General features: G+C 42.1%; 1 protein-coding gene across 1 annotated transcript; it reads right to left on the bottom strand.

The window, feature by feature from the left end:
• Positions 1–741: 741 nt before the first annotated feature.
• esyt1b (extended synaptotagmin-like protein 1b) lies at positions 742–22,074 on the bottom strand. Its single transcript, XM_034585767.1, has 52 exons — positions 21,368–22,074; positions 19,831–19,872; positions 18,731–18,865; positions 18,550–18,623; positions 17,845–17,917; positions 17,622–17,711; positions 17,389–17,444; positions 17,127–17,247; positions 16,857–17,033; positions 16,549–16,631; positions 16,295–16,343; positions 15,573–15,662; positions 15,350–15,445; positions 14,025–14,096; positions 13,841–13,927; positions 13,576–13,725; positions 13,347–13,460; positions 13,087–13,263; positions 12,860–12,945; positions 12,729–12,777; positions 12,045–12,134; positions 11,865–11,960; positions 11,701–11,772; positions 11,488–11,574; positions 11,250–11,396; positions 10,790–10,896; positions 10,520–10,697; positions 10,230–10,406; positions 10,052–10,134; positions 9,757–9,805; positions 9,578–9,667; positions 9,299–9,394; positions 8,982–9,053; positions 8,596–8,682; positions 8,363–8,509; positions 8,048–8,184; positions 7,201–7,321; positions 7,031–7,119; positions 6,382–6,505; positions 5,646–5,822; positions 5,463–5,545; positions 5,128–5,176; positions 4,947–5,036; positions 4,701–4,796; positions 4,534–4,605; positions 4,352–4,438; positions 4,104–4,250; positions 3,852–3,994; positions 2,936–3,067; positions 2,716–2,818; positions 2,305–2,354; positions 742–1,525 (listed from the first exon to the last, which is right to left on the bottom strand). The coding sequence occupies exons 1-52, from the start codon at positions 21,725–21,727 to the stop codon at positions 1,498–1,500; spliced, it is 5,487 nt and encodes a 1,828-aa protein (XP_034441658.1). The 5' UTR covers positions 21,728–22,074; the 3' UTR covers positions 742–1,497.
• Positions 22,075–22,407: the final 333 nt, after the last annotated feature.

Below are 22,407 nucleotides of genomic sequence, written 5' to 3'. Positions count from 1 at the left end.
TTAGGACAGTGGGCAGTGGAAACACTACGGCTTTTGTCCATAGAGGCGCCAAAATCAACAAAAACGGAAATTTACTCATAGGAGCTTTAAGGTAGTTCAACACACTGATGTCTGTTTGAGTGTTCATGTTTTTGGTAGGTTTGGTTGAAGTCTGCTCCGCAATTGGTCGAGCATGTGCACCAGTGGGACCTCAATGTTTATTGTACAATGGGAGGAAGTCGAGACGTTTCGCGCATCTGTGCACACAAAGTGTGGTTTACTACAGCTGTGACTAGTGTTCTTTGGGATCACTTGCACAGTGACAGTACCCCTCAAACAGCATTTAAACCCACTCTCTAACAGGGCGATACAGATTGGCTGCTGCACTGCTCGTTCTCATCCTCAGATTAATTTACTCCTGATGAGGCTCAAGCTCTATTTTTCATGATCTTCAGAGCTGTACACTTTATATAAAAGCTGCTTAGGAGAGCTTGACTTGTTGTCAATGGCCTCAATAAACTAAAACTAGCATTGATGTCTTTGATAAAGACCACACGATGAGACTGCAGGAAACCACAGAATCTGAGACAACAAAATCACAGCTTCTGGTTCATCGGTAACAGGAAAAATGGAACTGACAGTGCTCAGCAGAGAGATTTTTTGCACCTGATACTGTTGTGGAAGTGGGAAGTCTTGAGAACCTCAAATAAAACTGTTTTCTAAATTCAACCCCCCTATAAAATCATTGCACAACACCATGAGTGGAGATGTGCAAAATCTGTTTATTTTTCATCTTTCAACACACAGTATCTGATCCATGATCTTAGCAAATATACATAAAATCAAATACAGCACAATTTGATTGTAACACAGGTGCAATGTAACAGATGTCTTGTAGAAAAGAAAAACACACACAATTGCTTTCAAAAGCAAATTCAAGCACAAATGTAGCAAAGCATCGAAAAATATATATTAAACCCGATGTAAACCTGTCGTTTCAAATACTGAAAAAGCAGTAGCATCCATGTGCAACACATAACAAAGCTCTAAAAATGGTACTGCTCTTCTACTAAGATACTCACACATTCTTGCAGCAATAAAAATAGCAAAAACAAAAACATGACTCAATTCTTTCTGTCCCTTTACATCTTCCCTCTGCTCCACTCAATCTTTCAAACTATGAATTCTTCATATAGTCAAGTAACCTTCATTCCAAAAAAACATGCACTTTAACCTCATCTCCGCTACTTCAGCCGATTATCTTTGTATCGATGTGTGTGAAGACGTATCTTTGGTGAGAGTATTGATGTATGTGAATATGCAGTGCACTCCACTTGTATATTATACAGCATGTTGATACACAAAGAGCTGGGTGGATGCACGTAAGGCTAACACGGTGGCGCTGTATGCAGAGAGGTGTGAAGGAGAAGGCATCAGTGTGAGTTGCAGCAATGGCACAATGCCAAGTTGAGTGATGACGTCATCGTCATCATCGTACGTCATCAGCAAGCGGAGCGACTATTCAGCGTCATCTTTCAGAGTGAACCTAGAATAAAGACAGCGACAGTCGGTCAATGAAAAACAAGTAATGATGATCCTCAAACGAAGGAAAAAGAAAACAAGTGCACAGTTAAATTATATCATAGACGCAGCGGCTCAGCGCTCCCTGATGTGTGTGTAGGACTGTGTGTATGAATGGATGTTTTTTGTAGGTGCTGCACAGCAATGTCTTGCAATGACAGTAAAGCTTTCGGATTCTGATACTCCATCCATTCCAGAATGCTTCCATTCACTCCAGTGTCCATTTTTTCTGCTGTACACACATACCTGCAAACTTAATATGTTTATTTTCTGGAGTTTGTCTTTCACATATGAAGAACGCAGCAGATTGTTTGAGTCAGACTCTTTCACAACAACATGATAATATCCAGAACATCCAGGTGAGGGCTGGTGTCTGGTTAGAGCATGCAGGAAGCAGGGCATTGCATAACAAACAGTTTTTTGACAATGGCAATGGGCCATCGCTAAAAGCTCTCGAGTATCGTTTTCTCTCCAAGACGACATCTTTGTCTACATCCTCTACGTGTTTGACTCCTCTTTGTCCTGAGATATTTGTATTCTCCCGACATTTTCCAAAGGCTGGCAGGAAAAGCCCCTATGTTGAATTAATGACACCCTCTGTCTCTTTGTAGGCAGGGAAGTGTTTTCGTTTACAGAAGTCATGTCCATCAACAGATGGTCAGTGTTGGTTGTTTACTATTCTTACTAAATAGATAGAGAATAGATTTTGAAATGGAGTCTGATCGCTCCGTCCACTCTACTCACCATTCTGTGACGCCAGGAATCAGGTCAACTTCAGCCAACTCGATCTGCACCTGGAGAACAGGAATGACACAATGTTAACATGTATTTAGTGCCCTCTTAAAATTATTCAACAAGCTTCACATTGAAGGAATCTGAAAAGGCAGGGATACACTTAGAGCGTCCTGCAAGGCCTGACATGGACAAGTGTGGATTTCAACACATTTTCCCAATCTGTGTGTTTTTCTGGACTGGTTACTTGTGTCACTTGTGTATTTACCTCTGAACTACAAACAAATGACTACTGGAAAAACATATTAGATCTGTCAGAGTGTGTGGGATGCACTACTTTTTAAAAAGTTGAAGTACAAGACCTCCTGTGGGTCCCATGCCACATTAAGGGGGGGTGTAAACACTGTAGAGTCTCAGACTGACCTGTCCAATCACATCACGGCTCCTGAACGAGGCCGAGTTATTTTTCACTGACACACTGAGGCACCTGAATCTCGTCTCATCCATCGGCAGATCATACTCAAACCTTAAAAGAGAATGCCGAAGATGATTAGACGTGAATACTGAAGCTAACAAGGATCATCACAGATTATAAAAAAACATTGAGTATAAATACAATGCAGTCAGTCAGTTAGCTGATTACCTCTCCTTGTATTCTGGTTGCACGTCTCTTTTCTTCACTGCTGTCTTCCTCTTGGTGGCCTTGCTTTTGTCTGGCAGCAGCATGAGGGAGACGTAGCTGTCGACACCATCCTTCGTCTGAGACGTCAGACCTCTGCACACAGTCATATAGATTATCTTAAGTATATCTTAAATAATTTTTCAAAGCATATTCAAAACATCCCAGCACATTAGAGCAGTATAATACCTCTGTAGAATAAATACAGAGCAATGTGCAAATTATGCATTTCTCATTTTCTCCACTTGAGGTTTTATCTTGTTTTACTTAATATACATAAAACAAAACACGTACATACACAAAAACATACAACACACATCACACCCATCTTCAAATGAGCTCAGACTACCTCAGCACCAGTCAATCAGCACAACAGCAGATAACACACTAAAGTTACCACTCCTACCACTACGATGAAAATCTTAATAATCAAAAGTATAATAATTATATCATCCACCCTAGCAGAAGTGGTAATAGCACCAATAACTACAATAACCACAATAACATCAACAATAGTGGCAGCAGAGGAGCAGTGGCAATGATTCTCAAACAGAAATTAGAAATACATTTAATAGATATAATCAAGGAAGTGAAGGAAGGAATGCCAGAGGGCTCATTCCATCTATTGGCAGGTTGAGGCTTTCAAGGATTCCCAGGGTTCCCAGGTCGGGTTTTATCAACTATGTCCTCACTTTGTAAGTTTTTCTTCTAGAATAGTTTTATATATACATTATTTAAGCAAACAGTTTTCTATATTACTATAAACACATCATGGTTTCCATCAAAGAATGTTGAATCGATTTCTTACATGTATTAATATTCTGAGTGTAAGTTACTTATATAACTGGAGTAAACAAGCACAGTATTTTAGGAAACACACCTGCAAGCATGGACGACAACGATGAGCTTCCTGTCCTGTGAGGAGTACGACAGCGACAACTTCACTTGCCCAACTCCAGAGCCCGAGGCGGCACAGGGCAGAGTCCCTGCACTGATCATATCCCCCATCTTGGAATCCAGAATCTACGGAAAACAGATTCAGCGTGGCATCACAGATATCTTTGTTTTTTAGCAATAAAATACAACATTTGAATACTTGCATATGTGAGCGCAGATGTGTCTGCATTCTCACCTTGAGTTCAGCCCTCAGAAGGATTTGACTCTCAGGTGCGGCTCCATCCAGATGGAGCCACTGGTCCAGGACCAGATGTGGCTCTGCAAGAAGCTCCTTCATGGTAACAACCAGCGATCCCATTGGCTGGTCCCAGCCACTGGACAGCTGCAATGCAAGCAAGAGAAATAATGACAGTTTCATTTAACGTTTGTGCAAACAGCAGATTTGCTCTCTTCAAAACAAACAAATGTTTAGAAATGTCTTGCCTTTACAACGAGCATCTGATGTTTAGGGTCACGGACCAGGAAGTAGAAAGACTCGTTCCACTCAGGACTGGTGCTGCGGTCACACAGCTTATCAGAGGCGATGAAAAGATAAGATAGCATCACTACATTTCAAACTTAATCAATTGGACTGAGTGTAGAGGACTGTGTGTGAGGACTCTCACTTTGGTTTTGTACGTTGTTTCACCCAGAACGAGCTCAGCACCCGCTTTGGGCTCCTTTCCACTTTTCTTCAACTGATCGGGCAGAGAGAGGCACTCAGGTTTTAGTACATGACGTCTGATTTCCGTTAACTATTAAACAGCATGTGGATAAACTGCAGGAAACTTACAGGTAATGATTGTGCTCTCTCCATGTGGACAAAGAGCAGAGCAGCAGAGGGAACAGCTTTGTTCTGAAAAGACTGGAGAGTTTGAAGCTGCAGGACCTGAGACATGGAGAACAGCCGATTAGGCCTAGAAATAATGTTGTGATGAGAATAATGCTCCCTGCTCTCCTGGGTACACTTCAATAATCTGGATAGACAGAGGTTAAAACTGGTGGCAGATATAACTGCAAACAAGGATTATTGACCAACCTGGTCAAGTGTGACTGAATGTGAAACTGTAGGAACCCACTCCAGTATCAGGTGAACCCGCCCAGACTTCACATCGTTCAGCGTGTACCACTGCAACAGAGGCAAAGAGGAACGGACACGTTAAATGAGGAAATTAAACGATTCACATGCTGTGAAATCTGATTATGAGTTAAAAACCAACCTGATCAGTGTACTGCGATCTGATGACCTCGTTCAGCTTTATACTAAATCTGTGAATAAGAAAACAGGGAATATTTAAAATAGGATTTCAATTTCAATGTCTTGTTTCCAGATTTCCTGCACTGACACTAAGGTTTATTTTAACACTTAAATAATGAAAACAGCAGAAACACAACAAAATATGAGTTTTAAAACAAGAATATGTCCCAGTTTGCAAGTCCTCCATGAACCAGTTTCAGTGAAAACAGTTTTTAGATCAATGAACCACGGATTTAATCTTGGGTTCAAATATATGTTACTGATTAACCAACAGTAAGCAGGGTTCAGGACACACACCTGCCCAGGAAGTCATCAGAATCTAGATCTTTATCAAACGCTTCAAACTTGATCTCCTGGACGCTGTTCCTGCTCACCACCGTCTGTTCAAAACAAACGAAAGGCCACAGTAAAAAAACGTAATACTGAACATACAATGAAACACAGACTATGTTGAGTATTTAAAATTAGAGCACTTCTTACCTCATACATTTCATTCCACGTTGGGTTAAGATTCTCTTTTATAACGTGACTCTTAAAGCTTACGCCACCTATGTTGATTTTGACGTAGGGGTCACTCTTGCCCTTCACCATGCCCCCCATCATGTTGTCCTTTGCCACCAGCTTCTGGGCCTCCAGCAGGTGAATCCTCAGCACCCCCTGCAGGATGAACATTGTAATTGACTTCAAAAAATACAGGAAGTGTTGGAGCTTTTAATGTGTGGCTACTATAAACAGGACACCACAGAGGGCAAGAATATGAGTGGAGAAAAGCATTTATTCTTTATGTCATGATTTAAGATCTTTCTCTTTATATGCAATTCAACCTTTGTGGCCAAAATCACGGACATTCTTAATCTCCAAATATTTTCTAGAGCACCTGGTTGTTTCTTCTCGAACAGAGGCTTATTGAAAATATTTCACTACATCTACAGTAGTCGATTTTTAAATAGATATTACTGCTGCCACTGTAATAAGTGAATTAACCCTGATAAGATAGATGCATTTCCTTCAATGCTTTCCTGTAGTAAATGTCCCTTCTTCAAACTACACAGACAGTTTTATTCTAATGCATTTGTCCAGAAGAGGTGATTTCAGCTTCTTCTGCAGCAGAAATTTGCATTATATTTAAGACAAGAAGAAATGGGGCATAACAATTGATGGGACACAACTCCCATTAGGTGCTTGGTGGAAGCTTAAATTCCAAATCTAAACCCACCTCCTCCCCAAAGTCCTTGCTGGGGCTGGTGTGTGCTGGAAGAGTTTCTTTAAGCTCTGCTGGACCCAGGGTTTCAGCAGGAAGACCAGTCACCGTGGCGAAAGCAAGGCTATCTGGACCAGCACTACACACACACACACACACACACACACACACACACACACACACACACACACACACACACACACACACACACACACACACACACACACACACACACACACACACACACACACACAGTCAGGATTCTTTGTGGTGGAGTGATTGATCACTATTCTACAATAGATAATGCTCTATAATTTATACTGTTTTTTAAAATAATGATTAAAGATTCAGTGTGTGGGATTTAATGAAATCTAGTGGTGAAGATGCATACTGCAGCCAACTGAATACCCCCTCACCTCTCCAATCCAAGTGGCCTTCAAGTAAGATTTTTAAAAAACCAAAGATTACTTTTAGAGCCAGTGTTTGATTTGTCACTTCTGACCTACTGTTAGAAACAGGGCAGTGCGACATGACGGACTCCTGATGTAAATATAAAGTGCTCATTCTGAGGTAACAAAAACACGATGAGAATTACTTTCAGCTGATCACCAACAGATCCCTCTAAACCCTGCACACTGGACCTGTAAGACAACGTGGAGCTCACCCCTTTGTTTGCTGTGGTTCAAAGTCTCCTTTCAGTGATGTGTCTGATTGTGAGGGACGCTCCTCCCAATCTGTTGGTTCTCTCTCCAGCTGAGCAAAATCAAATCAAGGTTATCAAGGTGAGAAGAGACAAAACACAATAACAACGGACTGATATGTGATGAAACTCACAGCAGCAGCAGAAGGGAATGTTTCAGGTGCAGTGTAAACGGCAGCTGGTTCAACAGGAGCCGCAGCAGCACGTGTTTCTGCTGCCTCGGGTTGTTTGGGCTGTTTGGATACAGCAACAGACCTGAACACACACACACACACACACACACACACACACACACACACACACACACACACACACACACACACACACACACACACACACACACACACACACACACACACACACACACACACACACACACACACACACACACACACACACACACACATATATAGCTGTCACAAAACACCAGGCAATCCATTGCAATTTCCTGGCACAGCACATTTTTAAGGGAGTACATTTCCTGACAAAATCCACCTTCCCATTGCTACACTAACTCACAGACACAGCAGTTTTCATGTTCTCATGTTCATTATTACGTTCATGTTTTCGCCTGCGTTTGTTTGTCTGTCTGTCCGTCTAATTGTTAGCAGGATTACACAAAAACTACTAAATAGATTACCATGGAACTTAGTGGAAGGATGCAGTATGGGTCAGTGGAGAACCCACTGGGATCTGGATCAGTGGGGGGATCCAGATGTTTTTTTTCACTTTCTTTAACATTGCGATTTTAGGGGACTGATGTTTATGAGTGTGTACAATTTGGTGCAGATCCAAAGTGAAATTTAAAAGTGGTTTCATAAGGGGACTGTTGGGCCTTGGTGGAGGTATGAACTCTACCGGGTGTCATTCTGGTTGCTTGTTTGTTTCAAATGTGTATTTATTTGCTAACTCATAGAATAGAACATATGCGTGAGACATATTTGAATAGGCACATGACATCATATCAACCCAAACACTCACTCATGTGTTGGACGCTCTGGGATTTCTTCCTCTTCCCTTGCTGCTCTGAATGCCTTGTCAGAGCCGGTGACCATCTTTTCTTTCTCTGAACTAGTCACAGAGGGCTGTGGAACCTCAGTCATCCTTGAGTTCAGGATCTGTCAATGACACATTTCTGTTTGGTTATTCTGTGTATCAGAGACAATGGCAGCAATACCATGCGTCTGTGTGTGTGTGTGTGTGTGTGTGTGTGTGTGTGTGTGTGTGTGTGTGTGTGTGTGTGTGTGTGTGTGTGTGTGTGTGTGTGTGTGTGTGTGTGTGTGTATTTTCTCTCACCTTGAGTTCAGCCCTAAGTAGAATCTCACTTTCAGGTAAAGCTCCATCCAGATGCATCCACTGGTCCAGGACCAGCTGTGGCTTGGTGAGCAGCTCTCTGACAGTAACAACCAGAGATCCCATTGGCTGGTCCCACGCACTTGACAACTACCAGTGATCAGGGCACATTCATAAAGTCAGTCAGAGATTAAGCTCTATTTTACAGCAGGCTTTAGATAGTGTGTATTACTCACCTTCACTATGAGCATCTCCTTTTCAGGGTCCCGCACCAAAAAGTAGAATGCCTCACTCCACTGAGGAGATGAGGAGCGATCACAAACCTTCAAACAGAAGAAAAGGAGCAAATATAAAAATCATATATATACAGCACTTCAAGTTGTGTCTTCCTTGTGGGTTCAACTGAAACACCTTAATTGTAGCATTGTAAGCACTGCTCACAAAGCTTCTGTCTTTTTTGTCAGTCGTTAGGCTGGGAGGAGCCAAAGTTATGATTTTTTAAATTCCACACATAGTAGCTTTTAGTTATTTACTCTGCAAAATTGTTAGTCATTTACCAACACAATTGTTTAGTTACTTGTGTGTGTTTGTGTGTTTCATGTGTTTATTATCAGAGTCATACCTTGGTTTTGTAGGTTGTGTTTCCAAATACAAGCTCGGCCCCAGCCTTGGGCTCCTTTCCACTTTTCTTGAACTGGACACAGAAATACGTAACACTTAACATTTGATGAATAGATTCAGTTGATTCTATTCATTTCTTCTAAAAAATATTCTTAACTTGCTATGCCAACAACTTATAAAACTAATTCTTAAGAGTGTGAAGTAATTTTCCACTTTATTCCAGTTGAGCATCTCTTCAGCAGCACATGTTTTCCAACAATGACTTGCTATACCTCAGAGGCAGCACACTAACTGGGTACAAAATGACAAGGTACTCACAGGCAATGAGTGTGCTCTGTCCACATAGACAAAGAGCAGAGCTGCAGAGGAAACAGCCTTGTTCTGGTAAGACTGGAGAGACTGGAGCTGCATCATCTGCAGCAGAGAATTAACATCAAGAAAAACATTACAGTGATTCATTACAGTGGGGATGTGCACATTGAGCAGATGAACCTATTTGGTTGAGAGAGGAACAGCCCGCACAAATGATGAAGAATAAAATATGAGCATGATTGACAGAAGTAACCTGAACAAATAACATAAAAATGTTGCACTAACTTGCTCCAGGTTGTTATTAGAGGACACTGCTGCAACCCACTCCAATATGAGGCGAACCCGTCCAGACTTCACGTCACTCAGCATGTACCACTGAGGCAGAGATGTAAAGTACATTTACTGAGTCACAGCCTGTGATTACACCAGAGGAACACATATTCATACACAGTTATTATTCTCACCTGGTCTATGTACTGGGAACGGATGATGTCTGCGACACTGATTTTGAATCTGTTCGAAATGAAGAATAAAATGAATGTGTGAAGTACAGCTTAGTCACAAAAAATGTGGACAAAAATACAAAATCTAAAGTATGAATATTTCCTGATGCTGTTACAGTATTTGTTTTGGACTATAATAATACATTATTGAAAATACTCAATTCTTATTTTTGTTTTCTCAAAATACAGCACATCATAATATACAAATGATACCAGTAACTGCTGTACAGCTGGAAACCTCCACATTTGCCCTCACCTGCCCAGGAAGTCATCTTTGTCCATGTCTTTGTCGTATAGTTCCACTTGCACCTCCTGTCCAGACTGGGGCCTCAGCACCACCTGTGGCAACAGAGGACGGTCGCTCCTGGTTATCAGTGTCATCTCCATTTCAATCAGCTCATGAGAATTCAAAGTGTGCAGTCGCCTCTACACACCTCATACATTTCCCTCCAGACTGGGTTGAGATTCTCCTTGATCACGTTACTCTTAAACGCGGCGTCTCCAACACTGATCTTTGCATAGGGGTCACTCTTGCCCTTTACCATACCGCCCATCATACTGTCTTTGGAAACCAGACTCTGGGCCTCCAGCAGGATGATTCTCAGCAGCCCCTATAAGAAGAGACCATTTAACTATATAAATAGATCATGTACTTTATCAAACGTGATGGTGTTACATCCTCCTGCTCGTATCTGGTGCTGTAGATCACTATTACGCAATGTACCTCACTGGCAAAGCTGAGGTCTGGAGAAGTGTGGGGAGGTTGTGCCATGGCAGGTCTCGGTGGTTCTTCCACCTTCTCTTCGATCACCTCAGCTGCTGTTTCCTTTACGTCAACGTCTTCGTGTGAAGTGACTGAAGAGACAATGGTCTCCACAGGAGGAGTGTCCACTGAGCTGGACCTTAAATGTAGTAATGAGGGAAATTTAAGAGAGAATCGAGAAATGGTGAGATGGATGGATGGACGGATGGACGGATGGACGGATGGTCTCACCTCAGCACTGTCTCTATCTCAGGTTTTCGCTGAGCAGGGGAGGGGTCTGAGGCCGAAGTGAACTTGGCTTTATCAGTGGCACCAGGACATTTGGTGGGAATCAGCATCTGTAGTTCAATAGGATATTAATTATTTCACTTTGTTAATCAGCTTTGTAACAGTCCTGACTGTAAATATCAATATCAGTAGATCAAGTACAAAATCAGAGAACTGACTCTAAAGCCACAGACTCCAAAGATACAGACATACACATGAGAAAGAAACAAAGAGAAATATTATATGGAGTTACATGGAGCTAAACAAATACAAAGATAAAGATGTTACAATTACATAGAGAGCAAAATAAACTGTACAAATTACTGTAAGGGATAAAGATATGAAGAAAAAGAAACTTAAGCACACACACCAACTATCTAGCATGAAACATACAGAGAAAATGAAAAGACTTGAGTTCTCCCACCTTAAGTTCAGCCCTTAGAAGAACCCGACTCTCTGGTGAGGCTCCATCCAGATTGAACCACTGGTCCAGGACCAGCTCTGGTTCAGAGAGCAGCTCTTTAATAGGAACCACCAGGGAACCAATGGGCAGGTTCCAGCTGTGAGAGAACTGGAGAAACATAACAAAGTGGGAGTGTTTGTAATCAGACATTCAATATTTGCATCTATGATGTGTTGAATACGCAGTGAAGCCGTCCCACCTTGATTACAAGAACATCTTTTCTGGGATCTGGAACCAGGTAACAGAATGCCTCATTCCACTGAGGGGATGTGCTGCGCTCACATACCTTTAGAACAGATGCAAGTGTCAGAAAAAAGGGAGAACCTTCAAACTCAGTATTATCTGAATGAGGTCTGGAATTTCCCTTTGGGATTCACTGAAGTGCTCCGTCTATCTATTTTTGGTGTCTTACTGTCGTTTTGCGAGACATTTGTCCAAGAGTCAGGTCTGCTCCCACTTTAGGATCTTTTCCGCTCTTCTTCACCTGCAAAGAGGTAGAACAGACAATTATGTTCTTTGTGGTTTTACTGCTTTAACCCTGCATTTAATCCTTTACGGCAATATCTAAGGCCTCACCGGTAAACCATCTGCTTGCTCGATATACACAAACAGAAGGCCTGCCGAGGGAACGGCTTTGTTCTGGTAGGACTGTCTGGAACGGAACTGAAGAACCTGACGACACAGGGAAGAGAAGAGTGAATGTGAATCGAGCTAAACACAAAGCATCCGTCAATGACTTGATCTGAAAGTACTGACCTGGTCCAACCTGTCGGACTCTGAGGATGTTGGCACCCATTCCAGCACCAGGTGAAGTCGACCAGATTTCACATCACTGAGAGTGTACCACTGAGAAATAAAGAGAAACCGTGTTAATGTAGCTTATCAAGTTTCTGCAGGTTTCAACAAGTTCAATTTGAGACCTTTTTGAAGAAGTAGGCACATAGAGAAGAACCCTCGATATGCTCATCACAAACTACAGGTAGAGACAGTATGTGTCCACGTTGGTCATGTTAGCAGTTTTATTACCCCGTGCTTATGTACATGTATGTATCATTACGAGAGAACTGCAACATAGAAGAAATATAGAATCTCTGCATATTACCAAAACATTTTTATATTAAAAAAAATAATTTTAAAGTGCAACAGAAGCTAAGTTAAATGAATGTGAACATAATAAAGACCTACCTGAATGTATTTAAGAGCTAGAAGATAATATGTTAACATATTCAAGACTTTTAAAGGCCTGAATTCAGATCATTGAATTTAACAAATTTATTCCACAGAAATCTCTGTGCTTATTCTTTCCCCCTTTTTCTAGAACTCGAAATGTCTCTGACCAATCTTTGTTTACTTTTGGTTCAATGTCCACTTGCTGTGCTGCTCTTCCCTCGTTCTAACCACATGACTAAAACCATCAACGGTGTGTTTGAAGTATCTCACCTGATCAGTGTACTGGGAATCAATGATGTCCTTCAGACTAATCTTCAACCTGTGTGTCAAGACATATGACATATGAATGCATCTTCCTGAATCTAATTAACGCATGTGATACATAAATAATACACAGCTACCTTCCCATGAAGTCGTCCTTCATGTCCATGTCTTTATCAAACATTTCCACAAGCAGGTCCTGGCCTGGCAGTTGTGTTAGAATCACCTGAAGGGAGAACACAGTCACAATCTTTCAAACCAAAGTATACAACACATTTTTAAATGCATGCAAACACTTAAAAAATCCCAGCAATCAACATGAAGTAGAGCGAAAACTATTTTCTTTCCATGACTTCCTGTTATTTACCTCGTACATCTCATTCCATGTGGGGTTAAGGTTGCCCTTGATAACATGACTCGTGAATGTTTCGCCCCCAACATTGATCTTGACGTAAGGATCACTTTTCCCTTTCACCATTCCTCCCATCAGGTTGTCTTTCGGAACAAGATTCTGACCTGCCAACAGGTGAATCCTGAGCACTCCCTGAAAAAAATGACAAACTTAAAAATATGTATACGTGCAATAGACTGTTCTAACATGTTAATATATAGAGTCTCATCTGTTACCTCAGTGGCAAAGCTCGGATGAGGGGAGCTATGTTGTGGCAGCTGTTTGGAAAGTCCAGCTGCCAGATCAGATGACACATCTGCTCCAATACGTTCCTCATCTAACCACAGGACCTATTGTACAGTGGAAAAAATAAGAGATAAAGTGTGACCAAAATCACAGAATTAATTTCCAGTTGTGACCCCAGTACACACTTCTACTTTGTGCTTTGGTCTATTTGTGATTTACCCTGAGAACTGTATTGATATAGATGCGACTGGCTGATCCAGAATTGTCCAACTGGAACCACTGGTCCAGAGAAAGATTGGCGTTGGACAGCAAACGGGACAAAGGGATAGTCAGACTCCCCAAGGTCTGTACACGGTCGGCGTCCTTCACCTGGTGCATTATAAATGAAGAGAAAAACCAAAATAAGACGACAACTAGTATGTCTATCAGAATGCCTGACTTAAAAGTTTATTGCAGATCAGCTAATGAGTTTATGAGGTGTTACCTGAATGTCTATGTCCTGTTTGAGTGGATTGTGGATGAAGAAGGTAAACGCTTCCTCCCAATCTGGATTAACAGTTGTGTAACAAGTCTAAAGGCAGGAATAGACAGTAGGAGGAATTAGACGTTCAAGATTCACATTAAATCAAAATAAAAACAGCACAATTGTTTTTTCTCATTAGAAATACCTTGCTCTCTCTCGTGACATCCTCCACAGACAACTGCACCATGGGATTGGGCTCTTTATTTCCCTTCTTCATCTAAAAGATGCACAGTATTAGACATAGAAATGTTCCTATGCAGTTACCAGCATCTGATATTCCTCTGATATTGATATATACTGATATAGTTCGCACATCTATGTATCAATCCAATACCACATCTTTAAAGTAATTTCTTTTTTTCACTCAGATAAAACTGCAGATTTGTTTGCCAGGAAATCTCTTCTTGTTTGCTGCTTCAAATCGGCAGTTGCACTGTACTGCCACAGGAGTAGGCAGTGTAGCATTAGCCAGAGCTAACTATAATGTCAGCAAGTAAAAAGGTGACAAGTACCATATGCAATACTACCCCATATGCAAGGGGTGGCACTAGTGTGTAGCCAATTTATTCCTAGATTTATTTAGTGTAAGTTGCTGTTACTCTGTTTCATACTGTTACTGTACTGTTTCAAAATTAAAAGGTCTTTAATGTCTATTAACTGTGGCTTAACTTTAACAGCTATTTAAAGGAAGTCATTATTATGTATTCCTGGATTTGTTTATTTGTGTTTTTTTCCAGTTCTGACTGTAAAACTAGAAAATAAAATACATCCTATGACATTAATTCTCCTGGGCCAGGCCATACAACAATGATAGCAATCATCACTTCCATACAGGGTTAGTAGCATAGAGCTGTTAAAATGCATTATATAGGTTTTTTGATGCACTTGTATCTGATTGATACTCGGTATTGGCTGATATGTCCAGGTATCAGAATCTGTATCTAAAAGGGGAAAATGGTACCAGAACATCTCTTATTAGACAAATATGAAAACACAGTGAGGCATGTGAACAAAGACTTGTTCTGTGACCAGGAGCAGAGCTAAAAAAACTCATCAGCCATACTGACAACACATGGTTTATGTGAATAATAGTGTTTCACAGGCTGCCATAGCAACAGCAGAAATAATAAGAGCCCCGTGCGGCTTGGCATAATCAGGAAGTAGAGATTTGCACCGAGAGAAACCACAAAGACTGAGCTTCATTCCGAGGATTCAGTCAATGCTTTTGCCTTTAGTATGAGATATGAATGCAGAAATGAGCACAGCAGGAACTATGTGTTCGACAGTCCTGGATAAAGTTAGCCACACTCCGCACTGCACTGGAGGGAACAGGGTTAGAGGACAAGGCAACAACAATGTGGAATGTTTAACAGATGGCAGTTACTGCTCTGCTTCAAGTGTGACCACACACAGGAAGCCGCTCAGAGCTGAGCACGAACACGGTGGCACACACAGAGACATTTGACTCACAGGAAGTGCCTCAGCCTTGTCCAGATACACAACCAAGATGGCAGAAGACGGTGGATCGGCAGTCTTACTAGTCACACTCTCGTTTCTCTTTAGGATCTGGGAGGGAATTGAACAGAGGTAGACAATAATAGAGGGCTGAGGGGCACACAAAAACCCACTAAGGGTACCAAGGGTAATCACCTAAGGGGAATGTGCAGTATCAGCGGAAATACGTGACTCAAACCTGCTCTAGTCGTTCGCTGCTGGGCAACAAGGTCAACCACTCCAATCGGAAATGAACCCGTCCTGAAGGAGTGTCCTTCAGAGTGAACCACTGGGGAAACAGCCACAGACACACATTCACAATCCACACAGTAAATTCAGCGTGGCACAGCGAAAAAAAACACTTTCAGTCACTCATCATTTCAGTAATGGGAACACATTTTTGGAATTCTTACCGACAGAAATAAAAAAACTAACTAATCTGAAAATATTTTATCGAGAGGCTGAAACAAAACCAAACCTGCAATCAGTGTTCATGCAGCTGTGCTCATGTTTTATGATTTTGTAATTTGATATAATTACTTTGCTCATTTGATCATGTCCCTTTCTCTCTGTGTGTGTGTGTGTGTGTGTGTGTGTGTGTGTGTGTGTGTGTGTGTGTGTGTGTGTGTGTGTGTGTGTGTGTGTGTGTGTGTGTGTGTGTGTGTGTGTGTGTGTGTGTGTGTGTGTGTGTCAGATTAACTTATATTTATATTATAACAATGCATTGTGATCTTTCTACATAAGAAAAGCCTAACAAGGGACAGGGATTGCAAATTAGCCTCGGCTAGAAATCATGTTTATCATGTACCTGCCATCTGTTACTATGTTTCTCTGTATTAAATTAACTAATAATAAATAAACTTCAAGACTTTGCTTATACAAAAGAATAGTGTAAACGATATGAAAACATTCTTTACTCACATCATCGACAAATATGGATTTCTTCACAATCCCCAAATCCAGTTTGGCCCTGTGTGAAGGAGGATTGTAAGGCAGAATTACTAAAAGACAAATGTTCTGCTGTAGATAAAATGATCATAGCATACATTTTCATAAAATTATTTGATTGTTACAATACTAAACGTTTCCCCATTCACCATGAAAAGTGGCAGATGAAATGTGGCAATGTCAGATTCAACATCGGCACACAGAAGACATGAACGATGTATATGTACCTGCCCAGGAAATCATCCTGGTCTGGGTCTTTGTCATATACCTCCACCTCCAACTCTTGACCAGGCACTTCATGGACAATAACCTGATGCACCAGACACACATAAGGACATGAAGACGCACAGAACTGTGTGGATGCTGGCTACGGGCTAATGAATGTAAATGAACTGTCTCAACACTCAAATACAGAACAAGGTGAAATGACACGTGAAATCCATGAAAAACTAAGAATATTTCAACCCCTGTGTGCGCAGAATAATAACAACACAGATTCCAGCCTTTCCAAATTAAGACTCTTCATACTCCTTACCTCATACATTTCCCCCCACTTGGGAGAGTCTGTGTTGTCAACGTGATGGGATGTAAAGGTCTGAGGGCCGACCCTCAATATGGCGTAAGGGTCAGACAAGCCGGCCATGACCCCTTTCACGTAGTTGTCCTTTGCTGCTAGTTTCTGTGCCTCCACTAGGTGGATGCGTACCACACCCTGAGAAAGAAAAAGAGGGTGTAAAGTACAATATATTGGTGTATGCTGAAATGTGAAATAATAACTATCTGCAGGTCCATGTTCAGGCTTTACCCTTGGCAGGGGAGAGCGTAGTTGGGCCACATGCAGGCCAGGAACCAGGGGGACAACCAGGCGGTTTGGCAAAACCAAGAAGGAGGCAATGGCATCCATAATCATGCTGTCTGACATGACACTGAGACCAGGGAGGAAGTAGTGTCAATGAAAACTGCCTGCATATTTTATTCATCCCTGTGTAATACAATCCACAGGGAAATCAAATATTTACTGTTACTAATGTGTAAACCTAAGTAACGTTTTTTTCAGCATGACTCACTTCAGTCCAGGGACGTCCAACAGATTAGTCATTCCCGTCCAATTAATGTCCAGTTTCTAGGAAGAGATTTAGACAGAAGAATTGACTCTGCAGCAAATCAATCAGGACTGATAAGAAATCAATAGCAGGAAATGTATATGAGGCTAAACTGAGATATGTGATGGTGACAGGAATCTGGGTTTAAGGCCACAACAAGAAAAGTACAGATAGAGGTGATTGTAAAATGGACTTACGGGCCTGCGGATGAAAAACATGGTGACGGCGCCCACTATGGGCACATCTCCAATCAGCGGCTCCAGAATCACCCTCATCATCCCACTAAGCTAGAGACGGAGAAGATGCTTTTGAAATGTCTTCTAAATATTAATGAATGCATTGCAGTAAACCCATGAGCTTTATGTGGACATCTTCTTAAATAATAATAAAAATATATATTTACAGCTCAATAAGACATACCTGTATTCCTTTGACTCCAGCATTGCAGAAGTATCTTTTCACCTCAACATTGATCTCCACATTACCAACATAGCTGAAGATAAAAGAAGCAAAGTGTCACGTATAGCAAAACCTCCTGGAAGCTGTAATACAGGAGAGACGGCGACTCAGGGCCTGTTCAGACCTGATATTATCATCCACCCTGAGAGATCCGATCACAAGTGGTCAGCTCTAAGAACGTGTGGTTTTAAAATCAACCTGAATGTGTCTCCAGGATCTCACTTCCCCACTCTATATGTAAATAAGCATGTATTTCATTTGTGTACATAAGGAACAAATAATGTTGTTTTAACCCAGTCTGATTTTACAGATGTGTCCATTGTCCAAGGGTATTTGTGTGTGTGTGTGTGTGTGTGTGTGTGTGTGTGTGTGTGTGTGTGTGTGTGTGTGTGTGTGTGTGTGTGTGTGTGTGTGTCTGTGCAAGAAAGCAAGTGAGAGAGCGATTGGTAGAGAGAGAGAGAAGTCAGGAGGGAATGAACAAAGAAAGATTTTACCATAAAGACAGATTTCCCCAATTTAAGAAAAGTATCAAACATATTGTGTTTGTCAGTCTTGATATTTTGGAAGTAACCACAAACAAAATGATATTGATTAATTGGGAGACTGTAGCAGGTTCAGTTCTGACTGGGGTCTAACAAACACAAAGAGCAATGCATGAACCTTCACCTGATATACAGATCTAGCAGGACTTGTCCCTTGTCGTTCTCTGTGTGCGCCTTGATCCCTACAACCTTCATGGCCTGCAGAAAACAGAGAGAACATTTGTTTGCACATTATGTGCTGTGAAGAACATGCAGCATTTGTGTGAATCTTTTAACGCTGCCTCATATTATAGTAAAGCTCTCACCTTGTCTCCCATGTCCACTTTTGTGAAGCTGAGGGTCTGGAGGTGGGAGCTCGAAGCTCGGATGGATGGAGCGATGGTTTCCACCAGCAGCTTCTCCAGGTACTGGCCGACGAAAGGCCACACCTGCTGCAGCACCTGGTCAGGTCGCCAAGCACAAGGTTGTAAGAGAGAAGATATATAATATACATCCCAGACGTTTTCAACCAGTAAGTAAACTTAGTAATTTTAGCCATGTACATTGCAACAAAACTATTTGTCAGATGCTTTGGCCTCCACAGGCAATAACTGAGGAATGAACAGAGACAGCTGTGGCCAGTTGAGTTCCCTCAGCTGTTTGTCTTCTCATGTGCAAATGTGTGTGCAAAATATTAATGTTGCTATATGAATGAAGCTGCTATGTTCCATTTCTACAGGGGATAGAACAAAGCAGGGGCAGTGTTTAGTTGGGTGCTTGTGTGACTGTGTAAAAAATAAAAAAGCAGGGTCGGTTACTGTCTGGCATAAGCAGAGAGTGAGTCATCAGCCGCCTGCTCCTGAGGAGGACGAAGCCTGAGCAACATTGGAATCTGATGAACTTCCCTCCAGGGAAAAGTCTCCAACCTCTGCTTTGTCTGATCAGATCTCGTGGTCCTGTCACCACGAAAACTTATATTTCTGAATCTCTACATCACCCTTGTCTGTCTGAGAGAGCGAGAAAGTTGGAGGCAGGAACAATAGCTGCAGTTTTTATTTAGTTTTACAGGGACTGGGCAGCTCCTCCCCCTTCCTGTGTGCTAGCCTGTAATGAAATGGAAATGTTGAGAGGGCGCCCTGGCACTGGGCCTTCTCTCTGCAGCACAGACAGAATGGCTACACTAATCGGGGGGGGTTGGGCCTTTTTTCTGGGAATGTGGAAGCAACAGAGGCAATGCTACCCTCAGCTAGCATCAGCTATTAACCAAACACACACTACCTAGTGTCATTCAGCACGACAGCTGAGCTATTGAAACGGCAGACGTGTGTCTGTGCTATTGGCTTAACAAAGGAGGGATAAACATTATCTTTGTGTAACGTCATTGGCTAAAAGGATGAAGTGAAATAGGAAACCGATGATAGTTTACCTTATTCAGCCACTCAACCTTCTCAACGTCTGGGAAGTTGACCTACAGGAACAGGAAGACATACAAAGACGATACATCATTAAGAATAAACACTTTCAGGAAATGATTCAGCGATGGATGATGCACATCTGGAAAGTCATCAATAGCCCATTGCCTTGTGCACCAGGTGTAAATATTTAAAGAAAAGCAGTGCGGCATCTGTCATTTTAAACATCTCTTTGAATGATGTAGGTGCTATTACATTGTTTATCTTTGCAAGTCACTTCTCCAGTATGAGTGCTTCCAATCTCTTTTTATATTTTATTCATAATCCTAACAGAGGCCATTTGTTGTGCAGTACTGGACAACAACATGGAGAGGACCCATTTTTAATAATTGAATGAGTGTGCATGCTGTCTGGTTATGTAAGCAATTACTGAAACAACACAGGAACCTTGTTTGGGTGTGGCCAGATACACTGAGTCAAAACAGACCCATGTGGGTTCCAGCATTTCCATGTTTGGTGCATGTCTTACTAATTTTCCAGCGACCTTTAATTAAAACTGCACAAAGAATTTGATGCTTTAAGTGTCCCTGAACTGCTCCAATTTACTTTTAGAGAAGTTTAGTCACAAAATACACACTCACACTCACGTATTAGAGGAAATCATGGGAGAACAAAGTACTATGTGACAAAAAGGAACTACTACATGTGTGCACGTTTGAATGAGGACCTAAACTCCAGCAGGAACAGCATTTCTAAAAGACCTGAGGAGCAGAGTCTGAATCTCACAGTATACGGGGATGTTATTTAAGGATGTTAATGTTTTCTCTGGAGACCCTGGACAATTATGTGAAACCATAGCAGCTAAAAATAGCTGAGTTACTGGAAATCATTCTTTATCACGGTGGTTCTCAATTGGGGGCCCTTGGATCGCCAGGGGTCTATGGCCCTTTGCCTGCGGGTCTATGGAATATTTCCAGATTCTTCTATTGAAATGATCAAGATTAAGAGTGGGACGATATATCATCTTCCAATGCACTTTACCTCTGAAGGGGCATTTTGCATACTTCTTCAGTTAGATAGATATCAAGATGCATTGTTATATTATTGTCTTTCAATATATCAATTATTGCAGAATAGCTGTATCGTAATAACATCTTGATCGCGGGCCATGTATTGTATCATATCATGAGTTACCCGGCCATTTCCACTTCTGTGATGACAAGGTGAAAATATTTGAGATGCATGTTTAATATCTTTCCAAGAAATTTCTATTATGTTGTTCTTACACACAACTAAGTGTAAGAACAACAAGTTATGTCTAATTATTCCAAGGGACGTACATTAGGGGGGTCCCTGGATTGTTTTCTATCTCCTGGGGGCCCTTGGCTGAGAATCCATTGGGAACCTATGGTTGATCAGACCCTGCACATGTGTCTGTGACGCTGTAGTTTAAGGGGGTTTATGTGCTGTGGGGTTAGGCCGCGGTGGGCTCAGGGTGGTGGCCGGGCTGTCAGGTTAAAAACACTCTCTTGTTGTGTGCTCGTGTCTCACCCACGCAGGGAGGTCCCTCTTGATCCTCGACACTTTCATGGACGTGTACTCCTGCTCGTGGTCCTGCAGCTGGATGGCGCACTTCAGGCGCGCCTCCTTGGCCTCTCGGGCGTGCTTCCACCCGGTGTAGACCATCATGCCGAACACCAGCAGGCTGGTGCTGACCCGGTAGTACCCGGCCAGGTAGACGGGCAGCAGGGCCCCGAGACATTTCCCGAAGGTCCAGAGAACCGCGACGGCGCTGATCCCCTTCGAAGCCGGAGCGTCGAGCGTGGCAACCGTGGTCACCGCCTTCTCCTCGGTGTCGCTCGGGCACTCGGCGCCCTTGGGTTCGCTCGACTCCGGTTTGTCGCTTTGCATTGTGGAATAAAACAAGAAACCCCTAAACCTAACGAAAGCTCTTCTGTCTTATTGCGGATCCGGACTTTTAAAAGCGCGTTAAACGGACTTTACGCTCACTCCACCGTCACATCCCTGACGTCCTCCACCCACCGTAGGAACACGAGTTCTCCCGGTAACTCAGATCGCCGCCCCCCCGAGTCGCATCTTCTTCTAACGGGGTTTAAACGTGGTTTTATTGTTGTTGTGAGTTGCGGTAGTTTTCACAGACTGACCCCAGCTCCAGTCTCCTCAGCCTGTCCCGTTATCTGATGAGAACACGCCCACTGCCACTAAAATAGCTGCATCTTTGACTCTTTCACTGCTGAGTCAAGTCATCCAATAACCTGAGACGATACACTGCAGCATGACTGTACTCTGATGTTCCACTGCGAGGGGGTTTTATAGGCTGGATGTTGTTTAACTAAGCATTCATCATGTGGATTCATCATGTGGATTCATCATTTATTCTCTGCAAGAAATACATTTGCTCCTGAACATTTCTAACCCTGTCCTCTGCAAACTCCATACATAACCTACTTCTACCACACCATACCATCAAAATGTTGTTCAGAGCAACTTCTGCTGTGATCTATCAATCATTCAAAATGACTGTGGAAAGTGTTCAACTCAAAACCCCAAATTAGTAAAAACGGCATCAA

Source organism: Hippoglossus hippoglossus, chromosome 5, assembly GCF_009819705.1.
Source record: "Hippoglossus hippoglossus isolate fHipHip1 chromosome 5, fHipHip1.pri, whole genome shotgun sequence".
Lineage (NCBI taxonomy): Eukaryota > Metazoa > Chordata > Actinopteri > Pleuronectiformes > Pleuronectidae > Hippoglossus > Hippoglossus hippoglossus.
Note: the sequence above shows the minus strand (reverse complement) of the source record. Positions and strands in the feature narration are given on the sequence as shown.